The sequence below is a fragment of the Coturnix japonica genome, chromosome 13 (genome assembly GCF_054131305.1).
Source record: "Coturnix japonica strain WE chromosome 13, WE-NBRP24, whole genome shotgun sequence".
Taxonomy (NCBI): Eukaryota; Metazoa; Chordata; class Aves; order Galliformes; family Phasianidae; genus Coturnix; species Coturnix japonica.
Genome location: NC_140675.1, coordinates 12,707,626 through 12,719,629, shown reverse-complemented (window position 1 = coordinate 12,719,629; position 12,004 = coordinate 12,707,626). Strand labels below are relative to the sequence as shown.

The window sequence follows — 12,004 nt, the reverse complement described above, 5'->3', positions numbered from 1 at the left end:
GGAGGAGGAGGGAGGGCCGCCGGGCCGCTGTTTGTTGTCATCCCAAGATGGAGTTTCTGCTGGGGAACCCGTTCAGCACCCCGGTGGGGCAGAGCCTCGGTAAGGCAGCAGTGTGGATTACAGTGTGGCTTACACAGGGCATTGAGGGCTAGAGAGGACAACGGAGGGGCTGGGGGCCTCCGGGGAGTGCGGTCCTTGGGGCTGTGGGGTTGCATAGAGAGGCACGGAGGGGGCAGTGGCGGCCTATGGGGGCTCTGAAGGCCGGGGGGGCACGGGATGGGGCTGTGGGATAGATGGGAGGGGTCTGTGATGGGGGGGATCTCTGGGGCTGTGGAAGGAGTGTGGAACTGGGGGCTGATGGAGCTGTGAGGGTTTGGAAGGGCTCGGGTGTGGGCCGCAGTGTGTCATGGAAGCTCCGAGGGGCTGTAGGGCTTCGTGGGGGCTCCGGGGGTCGCGAAGGGCTGTAGGCCTGCAGGGGGCCATGGAGATATGGGCCATGGCAGGGGGCACGTTCCCTGTGCTGCCTCAGCTGCCTTCATCCCCAAGGGCTGGAGCTCATCTGATGGGAGTGCGATGCAGGTTAGAGATGCACACACACCTTTCAGCCCAGCACTTGGATTATGGTTGGCCTCATGCTTTGGTGGCGCTGGGCAGGTTGTTGTGAATGTGCCCCCCCCTGCAGGGCCAGCCAAGTGCTTGCTGCGTTGCTGTGTGTGCCCCTTCTCTCCTACGTGTGTATTCGTGCTTAGCTGTGACAGCTCTGGCTCTGGTCTGGGTTGCTGGGGCCACAGGAGAAGGCCTGAGTTCCATTCTTGCAGGGCTATGGCACTTGCCTGCGGCTGTCATAGCTTCCCACTTGCTTCTCACATACCCTGAAGGAATACAAGCTCTCCCAGGTCGTGGTGGGAAAGAAGAGCAAACTGGCTTGGATTTCTGCAGCATGGGGACCATTGCATATGGTCCCAGGAGCCAAGACAATGCTCAGTTGTATGCACTTGTGTTGGCGTCCCTTGCGGTGAAACCATGCTCCCAGTTTCCATGATTTGTTTTGTAAACAGCAGTAATTCTGATGACTTACCTAATGGTTATATGTAGAATAACATGTACAGGCTATAGCTATCCAGCATTAACTTATGAAACACCAGATTCGTGTCTTTGGGAATTAAAGTGGAAATGTACTGCTGAGTAGCTGCTCATGGCCTCAAAACCCAGAAGTTCCTTTCTAGCAGCTCCACACCCACATGTGCAGACAGCCCATGGCAGAGCTCAAGGCCTTTAAGTGGGTGAGTCTCACATGCTTTAAAGGTGGCTGGACTCTTGCTTTGTCAGACTGTGCAGACCATATATCGTGCTGTTTTTTCTTTAGCTACCAGAGGTGTTCATTTGTTCTGCTTAGGCAGAGAAGTGCTGAGAGTTTGAGGATTAAAGTGAGGAAAGTGAAAGTTAGCCATGATTTTTAAAGTGAATTTGCATTGCTGTGCTTGGCCATCTGATAACATCTGCCAAGACAGCTGGCTGCTTGGACAAGCCTTCTGCATCAGGCATTGTTAACTGAAGGTTATAATTTCTGATCTATTTATTGTCAGATTCTTTTAGCCTCAGTAAGTGGTTTAAAGGGGCTTCCTTAGGACTTAATTACTGTTGAGAGGTTTTAATGGTAGAATATGCTTTTCCAGCCTCTTGCCTTTCTAACTCTGGAGTGCCGAGGTTTGCATAGCTCTTATGTCCCCTTGCTCTCTTTGAATGAGCAGTCACAGCCAACATAAAGGTTTTTGGCACAGAGCTCAGAGGGATCCAGGTTAGGTCTGTGTGAGGGGCTCAGAGCACAGCTTCTGTACTGCAAAATCCAGTCACGCTTTAACAAGGTTTTTCCATCCCTTTTTTTCGGGGGGGGAGGAGGAAGACAGAGCTGCAGGTTTTATTTTGGAAGATTATTTCTTTCTGCTTCTCATATCAGTGCCAGTTTCCTGAGACAACAGCAAGACAAAAGCACGCCTTGTTCACAGACGGTGCTATTTGCACAGTGTTTCCACTGCTTTCTTTTTTTTCAATGAGCTCGTAGGATATAATTCTCACTTACGTTGCTTTGTACTTTCAAAGAAGGTAATTAACTAATTTAGTATTGCTGTTTAAACATACCGTGTAAAATACGGTTATGATGTTTTCAAACAGGACCTAGCACTTAACATAGTATCCATTATAAGGAAGAAGCACGGAGGGTCCTGTGAGTCCATCAGTGCACCAGGAAGTAGCAGAGGATCTCATGAAGGTTTACTTAGGACTAAGCAACATTGTTGCATAAATGCTAGGTCTAGAAGAGCAAATATGTCAGAGAAGGTTTGTGGAGTGCTGAGGGAGGTAATACATGGGATTTTCCCTTTTCCTCTTTATCTGGATGATGTCTGAAGCCAGGCAGCCTTTTTATGTTAACTCTTTTGCTTAATGTGAGAAAGTAATGCTAGGATGAGCTCAGAGGATTTGTAATGGAGATGGATTGAGTCTCTTGCATCTAAAGTGCCAGTGTAGATGGGAGCCAGGTTCCATGTCTCTGAAAGCCACCTGATTTCTGCTGGCTGATAAACCTGGTTGGCAGATAAAACCGCCTGTGTGAAACACCACCACTGCTACCAAGGACAAACCTCACTTAATTTTCCTCTAATGCTTTCTTTGACCTGTGGAGGCTGAGCTGTCCCTTTGCCTCTAGCAAGGTCCCTGCCAAGCTGTTTTGGGAGGCCTGTTAGTTGAAGCAGGCACGTGTTGTGGCATTCCTGATATCTTAAACACTGTTCTGCTCTTGCCATGTTGCTTTTTACCTATTGAAGGAAGGGGAGCTAATAGCAATATTTATGCATAAGCTAAAAACATCATCTGAGGTTACATAGCACCTTCTCAAAGGCTTTGTGAGTGGATGAAGCTTTTCCACATCCCACCAGATGCAAAAGTCTGCAGGGTCACCTTGCAGCATTGCTTTATTCTGAGGTCAGCACGTCCTGATGGAGCTCCCTGTGAAGGTCCCTGCCAGTGAGGAGGAAGAATGGAGACAGATGTGTAGTTAAATCCCGAAGACAAAATGCTTGATATCTGGAGAGAGGCTGCCTTGCAGGGAAAGCCACAAATCACAATAGCAGGAATTTACCTTGAGATACAACATCCCGCCATAAATTGCATTTTTATCTTTCTTTTTTGAGGCAGCCATCTTTAAAGTGTCACCACTCTATTCAAGGTTACCAGAGCAAATATCCTCACTGTAGGTTAGTGCAAACTTCTTAGATGATTTAAACAGAATGAATTACAAGTGTATGCAGTGCTGGTAACTTGTTTTTTTTCCTGACTCTGCTTGTTTAGTATAGGCTGCATGGCTTACATGTAAGGAAAGAGCAAACCCAGTTACATCTATTGTAAGTTGTTACCCCAGAGACCTTGGGAGCACTTCAGGGGAGTGTTCAGGTATGTGAACCCAAGCTCTTTCCTCACTTCCCAGCCCATTGTGTGCAAGGGGCTGAGCCTAGTAGCGCTGTGTGTGATGTACCATGAGTGGATGGACAAATGGATGGACAGACAGATGTGCTCTGTTTGGGTCCTGGCTCTCATATAATGGGCACATGTGCTGTTGAAGCTGCCTTCTGGTTGGCTCTCAGCCTCCCAGAACAGACCTGAATTGCACAGAGACCTAGAAGTTAATCTTTAACAAAGTGTTAGAAATTAACATGTCCTTTGGGGTGAGGCTGTTGTTGATCGGGAAATGCCGGCTTGCATCTTGGCTCCTGTTGGGAAAATGGGGTTTGAATGGGGGGACATTTGTCCTGGCGCTTGCCTAGGAGCCTGTTTTCAGAGCATGATGGTGCAGTGATTTCATGAGGAATATGGTTTCAGCAGCCTACAGGGTTTCAGCAAAGGATGCAGAGGCACTTTACTGAATCTGAGGCAGCTCAATTGATTTTTATCAGAGCATTTGCGGTTTCCATTTGAAGTTGTTAAACCAACAATAAATGTGGTGCTGTTACCAGAGCTGCTGCTTTGTTCCCCCCCACACCTTTTTTTTCCCTTTAATGAGAAAGGTGTGTAGGCACTTTTTATTTTCCTTTCTTCCTAAAAAACACTTTAGATCTTTCCTCAGGTTTCACACGTCTTAAGATCTGTGTGAATCTTCAAACAGCAAAGTGGTTCCAAACTAAATAACTACATGTAGAGATGGATTTATTACAGGGATCAACCCATTGTGATGCTGTAGGAAGAATTACCCCATGCTTTGTGGCTCACATACCCCATTTGCCTTAGTTACCCTCAGAATTAACTTCCATTTTGCCGTGCTGAAAGTAAAAGTTATCTTTTAGATGAGTATTTTTGTAAGACCAGATGCAGCGTTCAGAGAGCACAGCAGTGACTGTAGGCTCTGGGACTGCTCACGTGCTGTGTTTGAGGGATGTTGCTGGGCAATGAATCACCTTCCTCTTCATGGATTGCATTATTGCATCCTAAAGGTGATTGTTCGCATTGCCCGTGATGATGAGTGTACAGGATGTGCTGTCCTCAGGGTTTAAGTCCATTTGCACCAACTAAAAGCTGGTGGTTGTTAACCATCCAGCCCCCTCTGTTTGTATGGAATTGTGCCTGTCATGCAGAAGAGAGCCTGATAAAATGCTTTTAGTTTTATAAGATTATTTGGATCTGCTTTCACTTCATGATAATGGATTATGTTGTAAGGAAAATCTCCATGAAATATGAGAATGGATATCTTTGCTTCTTTAAAAGCAAATAAATACTGAGTCATGAGTCTGGAAACTTGGAGAAACTACATATATGTGTGAAGCTGGATAATTAGTATAATACCATTTAATACTGGGTTCCTAAGACTGGATTTATTTTATAGCCACAAAAGCAGATTGTAGTTCATGAAGGTATTATAGCGTGTATTTTTGAGTAATGCAGTTTTATCTCCTCCAGCACAGGACACTTAAATGTCTATTCCATATGCTTCTAATAGAAGTGTGTACGTGAGGGGTTGCAGCATGAAGACAGCCCGTTCCCAGTTTGATAGCACTCTGTGCATGTACTCAGCAGTTTTTTGAGCCATGTATTTGCAATGTAATTAAAGCCACACGGTCAGTAAAGCCGCACGGTCCAGATTTCATCCGTTCAGTTTTCACCAGAAGAAGCCTATTGTGCGTTCTCCTTAGCAGAATAAAGAATGCCTTTAAATCAGCCCGCCCTTCATTTGGTTTTATAACCCACTCTGGGTTTTGAATGTAGCATCCTCTGAAGGCAATGAAGGCATTTGCTGTATCCTCTGTGCTCGTGGCCTGCAGAGGAGCAGCAGCACATTTGGCAGCAGTGGCCGCGTGGTGACCTTGCATGGGAACAGCCCGGGGGCTGCGGGGCCTGGCAGCCTCTGTCCTCATCTGGTGATGAACATTTGGTTCTGGGTAAAGCACGTCACACTTTGGCTTTGCGTTTTGGTCTCCAAATGTGTGTAGCATGTGAGCGATTAAAAAGCAGACCCGTTTGGAGGGAAGTGTGCTAAGAGCCCCACAGTGCTACAGAGCAGACCCAGAGGCCCAAGAAATACAGCTTTTCCCCTCATCTGTGGGATGGTTCTGCAGGGTCAGCCCGCTGCCTTTTGCTCCTTTGCAGCCCACTGGGGAAATGCCAGCTTTCTGCATGGGAGAAACTTGTTGCTGAGGTTAAAAAGCCCATCTCTGAGGCCTTGCCTTTAGTGTTTGCTTAGTCATTCTGCAGGCAGTGCTGCCCAGTTGTTTTGCTTGCTCCTTTTAGTTACTGTCAGTTGGGAAGGGCCTTTTTGGAGCTGCTGGTTCCTGAGCATGTGGAGCTGGGCAATGCAGGCTCTGCTCCCCAGCACCTGTATGTAACCCCATGTGTTTGGCTACCTCTTGGCACAGCTCTGTGAAGGATATTTAGCACCTCTGTCTGTTCAGAGACCCTGCTTGAAGCTCACTTTCAGGGAGCATCAGTAGGTGATGAGCTGATCCAAGGAGACCCGCTGGATGGTTGGGTAGTTGTAAGGCTGTGTGCTCCCTGAGCTCTCCCAGCTTGCTCCCAGCTGCTCCTCGGCAGCCTTCTGGCTTACGTGACTTTGGGAGGGAATTCTTTGTTCAAATTCAGGTCAAAGAAACCATGTGTAAGGGAGAGGCATGTATTGGTGTTACAAACCGTGCTGGAACCAGGAGGACTTTGCAGAGCACCAGGTTCTCAATCTTAGGTGAGAAAGACTTTGTTGCTTGCCAAGTACAGTCAGGAATGCTGAGGATTTTTTTAACTTGGACACGTTGCATCCTCTGTATTTTCACGGAATACTTCAGTAAGGCATGCTTTGTGTTTGATCCAGATACTGAGGAATTCACACCTCTTGTGCAGATGAATAAATGCAGGGAAAAAAATCTTTTAAAAAATCTGGTATTTCCTGACTTTTTCAGGAACTTGAGTTACGTCTTAGTTACAGCTTACTGTATTTATTTCCCTGTTGGAAGGAAGAGGACGTCCCTCCTTGCCTATATGCACAAAGAGCTACCTTGAGCAGATTAAATGAACTGCAAGCTTCAGCAGCTTTGCCAGCAAAATTGGAAGGTCTTTATTCTGTAGCATGCCTGCGGGCCAGCAGCAGTTACAGCTCCCCACCACTTGGTCTTCTCAGGCTTCCAAATACATCTGTTTGTTTCAGCAGAGCCCTTTTACTTGAACTGTGATGGCCAAATACTTACCAAGGTACGGAGTTTATTTCAGACACATGTAAGGCTTTAATTAGTAATCCTGCCCCAGATGTCAAGCGCCAATCTCAGGCAACACACTGTTAAGGAACTTAACCAGTTAATGGGTTCCTAATTGAAGATTAGGAGTGAAAAACAACACCAGACTTTACTGGAATGTATCCGATAGAGCAAATCTTGAAATTGGTCTCTGCATTGTGACTAATTACAGCTTGAATGCTGGCTGATATTTTCCTGATTGCTATGGGGTGCGAGTATGAATGATAATAGGAGGATTGTAAGATAGGAGTTAAGCAAGATCCAGCATATATTTGGTTCTGGGGTACCCTAATCTCATGTTTAAGCCGCTATAATAAATAAATGATCTTCGAGCTGCCCTTTCTCTACTGATTTTCTCTTCTAATTAGAAAGATATTTTAGTGAAAAGAGCGATCTCAGACCTTTGTGAAATTCTCCACTAGTACAAATAATGGGAAATCTGAAATCACTTATTAGACAAGAAGTTGTTATGGCAACTGTAAGATGGTTGGCTAATCAGCGAGTGAGATCAGTTTTTATTTACAAGCATAATGAGCAATTAAGTTTGAGCAGCTGTCAGACTTGGAAAGTGATTAAAGTTCAACAAACAACTCAAATGGGTCGGCATTGAGTTCTGGTGGTTTTTCTGACACTGCAGCTTGATCACGTGTGGGCTTTAGCTCCTGTAATTAAAACTGCATTTGCAACCCATCTATGCCAGTAGCTTGGCATAGTCTGTGCATGGTGTAGAGCCCCCAGCCAGGCAGGTTCTTTAAAGGGTGCCAGTGGTCTTGTGGTCTTGCTGCAGCTGGAGAGGTATTTCATGCATTGCATTCCCTAAAGCATGGCGTGCATACTGGTGTGCAGAGGCGTCTCCAGGCCTGACGGTCACCAAGGAGAACTGGATTGTCACCAATCTGCAGGGCACTCGTTCATAAGAGACATCACTGTGTGGCTTCTAGTCACATGAGGAGCAACCTGCTGTTTGGAGGGCCCAAAAGAAGCTGAGGAGGTCTTGCTCAGTGCCAAAGCAGCAGGGAATGGCTAGGAGAAGCCGCAGTCAGAAAGCAGAGCTGGCAGAGCTCGCTGTCCCCAGTTGCTGGGTCCCATGGGCATCCCAAGTAGAAGCAGCAGCAGCACTCACGAGGTTCCCTGTAGGTGAGGCATTGCCTTTCCTCCAGCACTGCTGATAAGCGAGCTGTAAACAGAGCTGGGTCCCTGCAGGTTGCAGGAGATGGTGGATGTTCACACTGCGGTGTGACCTTCTGCCCGTAGCCTGCGGTTGTCAGAACACGCTGGGTCAGCCCGTTTCATTTGCTGGGATTTGCTTCCCTGCTGCATACAATAAATAGGCCATGTATACATGCTCAGAATCTGCATTCTAGTCAGAATTTTAACCATCCAAAGACCAATATGTTTATTTACCAAGAAGCACACTGTGATCCTCTGATACATTCAAATTAGTATTAATTTCACAACCCACTGTCATTTAACAGATACAGTGCAACGTATGTGATCTGACCTTCTAGAATTTACATTTTCTATTTATCAGTCTTTTGCAGGGTTACCTACAGCAGTGATGCATAAGAAACGGGACCAAGAAACACAAGTTTCTCTGCCCATGCAGGACAGAACTGCTCTCATACATCCTGTTGCCTGGTTTGCTCCTACACTTGCTGATTGGATCACTTGGAAGCATTTAGCTCTCAGCTTTTGCAGGAAGAGTGAGCTTGGCTCCTTGGATGGGGCAGCTGGTACTGGGGCACTTCCAATGAGAGCAGCCTTGGCAGCAGCTTTCCCTGCTACCTAGCAGAAAGCAGCCAGCTTCCCCCTCTTCCTGCAGTGAACATTTAGTGGTTTCCAGGCACTGAGCTTCAAGCTGCGGAGGTTTGGGAGAATTTCAGTGGGGTAGGAGCTGGCTGCCTCTTGTGCAGCCCTGCTGTCATCTTGCAGAGCAGTGTGAATTAAGAGTGCAGAACTGGAAAGCAAATGGAAGCGTTTCACACAAGGAAACGTGAGCTGTCAGCCCTCAAAAGCTGCAGGCTTCTGTCTGCCTGCTTCTGTCCCACATGTGGCATTGCTGTAGTGGTGCAGAGGACACAGCTCTCACCTTTGTAGCCAGAGATGCAGAGGAGTGCTGGGTATGGGAATGTGTGTGAGACAGCCCCATGCTACATGTGTTTTGTTCTGTCTGTAACACGTTTTAATTAGCTGATATGAATGTTTGCTTAAAAATCTGCCTGTAGCGTGCTGATGTTAAGGGGTAAACTTGTAACTGCTGTAGAATTGAAAGATTTCATTATATATATATATTTTATCCCCCTCACTAAACATAATTAATGTTTTCAGTTCATTTTAAGTATGTGAGAATATGAGCAATTGACTTCAGGAGTAACCTGTGAAAAAAAGCAAAAGAATACTAAGGTAGGAACCTGGTGGGTTATTGTCACTGTATGGTTTGTTTGCAGCAAACAATGTGTTTGTTCCACGTGAGTGGGTGGGAGGGAGAGTCTTAAATACACGGGGATGGATTTTTAGAGTTTGCAGCTGCCATGGATTAAAAATTCTTGGAACATTTCATCCATGAAAGGCAATTAGTTTTGTTTTATGAATATGAAAAGCACGTAGCTTGTAAGTACTGGAGTGAAGTCCCAAGTGAGTTATTAGAACTTGCTTTACTCGTGTAGTACAAAATTAGCCATCAAGAGCTGATAGATTTCAAACAGAGCTCACTGACACACTGATCATCCAGAACTTTGCACAGACTTCTTCCAGTCTCACCTGGCATTGCTGGATGGCATTGGATGGGGCAGCACACGCTCCATTGTGCTGCTGGGACTTGGCAGTGTGGGGCTGCCCTGCCTGGCTCCTGGGTTCTGCCTGCCCCTCACTGTGCAGCCTTGTACTGCTCAGAGGATACCATTATTCTGCATTGTTTGCTGGTAACGTTTCCAGAAGCTGTTTGCACACTTTGTGAGAAGCTGCAATGCTGCTGTTGTGCAAGTCTTATGAAAAGCAAATCTGCTGCAACAGAGCCTTTGGGCATGCTTGCTAACAATGAGGCTGAGAGAGACATCACCGCTTCCAGCTGCCCCTTCCCTCAGGTTTGCAAGTTAAGGCTGCTAAAATAAATGGTGGCTGTGGTTTGTTTTGTTGTTTTGGCTTTTTGTCATATATGGGGATCATCTGCAGTGAGTTGTCTTTCTTGGCAAGAAAAACTTACCAGCTCGTAAGGGATATTTGGAAGATATTTCAGCATCTGTGGGTAATTTCCCACTTTCCTTCTTGCTTTCAGTGGGGGAGAGCCATAGACTGAGCTATTAATTAATTCTGTACTTTTGGTGTTTGTTCAGGGTGGCACTGTTTTAATAGCTGAGATTCTCAATTAAAGAACTCTCAGAGTAGCTGCTCTCAATGATCCAAAATCCTTGGGTACATGAAAACAACAGAAAAATCCTAAATCTAAAATCCAAGTTCTGACTGAGGAAGTGGCCACGTGTCAGTGTGATTGGGAATACAACACAGTCTGCCTTTCCGTGGCCAAAGGAGCAGCTTTACGTGGCTGCCCTCGTGCACTGAGTTTAAGCAGCTCCATGCTGGTAAGTTCTCCTAAATGGAGCCATGTTATAGCAGCCACGGTCTAATTTAGAAGGGCAGATCTGAGGGAGAACATTTAAATCACCAGAAAGGTCTTAAATTATGCTCTTGTGCCTCTCATCTAGAGAAGGACAGCGGTAACAAGATGCTGGGAAGCTCTGCCTGGTGGATCGCAATGGCTCAGAGTGGAGTCATGGGACGGCATCCATCAGGAGGTGGGGTGTGCCCAAAAGGAGTGTGGATTTGTTGCTCCCCAGCTGTAAATCACCCTGTAAACATCTCCATTTAAACCCACTGAAATCCATTAGTACAGAGCGCATCCTTTCAGTCCACTTTGATGTTTCTGATGGAAGGCTTTAGCACATGGATTGCTGATGTGAGCATGTGCTTGTGTGCTGGTTGTGGAGCAGCACTGTGCTCCCAGTGCTTGTGGTCATGCAGGGATGTCACCATGGTCCCTGCTGGGAGAGATGAGGAAACACATCACTGTAGGCAGAGCATCAGGGAAAAGTGGCCCTGAGTGGTGGCATTGCCTCCTTGAGCTGGGAGCTGCCAGCTGCCCTAGCTCTGGAGGACAAGTATTTGTATGCACAGCCAACAGGTTGGCTTTAATGGGTGTGTGTTCATGGAACACTCTTGTTTTTCTTAAGCTGAAAATGAGGAAGTTGGGAGGATTTCACTTGGCTTTAAAGAAGCAGTAGTCTTTCAGCCATCTGTTTGGGAAGGGAGCTACTTATACACGCATCACGCAGCGAAGTGTGCTGTCAGCAGCAACAATTTCTGCTGATGGGGGAACTTCAGAGAGAAGATTCCTTACAAAAGTCTTTATTGTATAGAAACACGCTGTTCTGCTCAGGATGCAATCTCCAAATGCCTTTAGGGACTGTGACTAAACCCTCATTTGTGCTTGAGATGAACAACATCTGAGTGCAGGCACTGCTTGGGCTAGGCTGTCTGTGTCCAATATGATGGTCGTAGTGTCAGTCTGGTTTTACAAACTACGTTTGCATTGAGACCTATGAGATGTTGTAAACTCAGGCTGGCTGGCTCTCCTGCCTACTCAGGTAATATTACAAGGATTTCTGTTCTGCTTTTCTTCTCAGTCAGGTAATGCTCTGATCCAAGTGTAAAGGAAAAATCTCCTTTGTTAGACAGCAGCTAATATTTATTTAATATGCATTAATTCATTCACCTTCCTTTGCTTCTGAAATTGCTGCACAGCTGTGCTCAATTAATCAGCTGTGGAGTCCTGTTCCTTAGAGGCTGAATTTCTGGGGGATGTTGAGCGATGTCTTTTCTGCATCTAAATCACAGGATGTTGTAACATAGCTGTGAACATCACGTGCTCTTTAAAAAGCCCCAATAATTGCATGTTACATATTCATGTTTGCAGGTAAGTGTGATCTGGGTTGGAGAAGTTTGGCGTGTTGGGCAACAGCTTCAAAAAGGAGAAAATCAGGAAGGTAACTGGAGAAATGACAGTTCCTAGCCTCTGTGCTTTCAGAAAGCATTTGAGCTCAGAATTGGTTACGGTTGCATATATGCGTGTCCTCAGATTCTCCTGTTATTTTGTTTTAATGTAGACTCCGCAGTCATTACAGACTATGATTATTCATTTATTCAGCCCCAGAAACCCTGGCGAAGCAGTGAGCGGAGGATAGATGACT

The 12,004-nt window shown here is 46.1% G+C and overlaps 1 protein-coding gene across 10 annotated transcripts in view; it reads left to right on the top strand.

Annotated features, from left to right (window-relative positions):
* The first annotated feature begins 21 nt into the window (after nucleotides 1-21).
* TOM1L2 (target of myb1 like 2 membrane trafficking protein) overlaps nucleotides 22-12,004 on the top strand; it is a 49,695-nt gene continuing 37,712 nt past the window's right edge. For 8 of the 10 annotated variants that reach the window (XR_014934077.1, XR_014934076.1, XM_015876851.3 and 5 more), the window contains exon 1: nucleotides 22-99. Coding sequence is in view for 6 of the 10 variants with exons in the window: in XM_015876851.3 (XP_015732337.1) it covers nucleotides 48-99 (52 nt within the window). In the remaining 4 variants the exon portion in view is untranslated. Of the gene's footprint in view, nucleotides 100-9,117; nucleotides 9,165-12,004 lie in introns of those variants that run through there. The other 2 variants (XM_085514700.1, XM_085514698.1) reach the window with 2 other exon arrangements.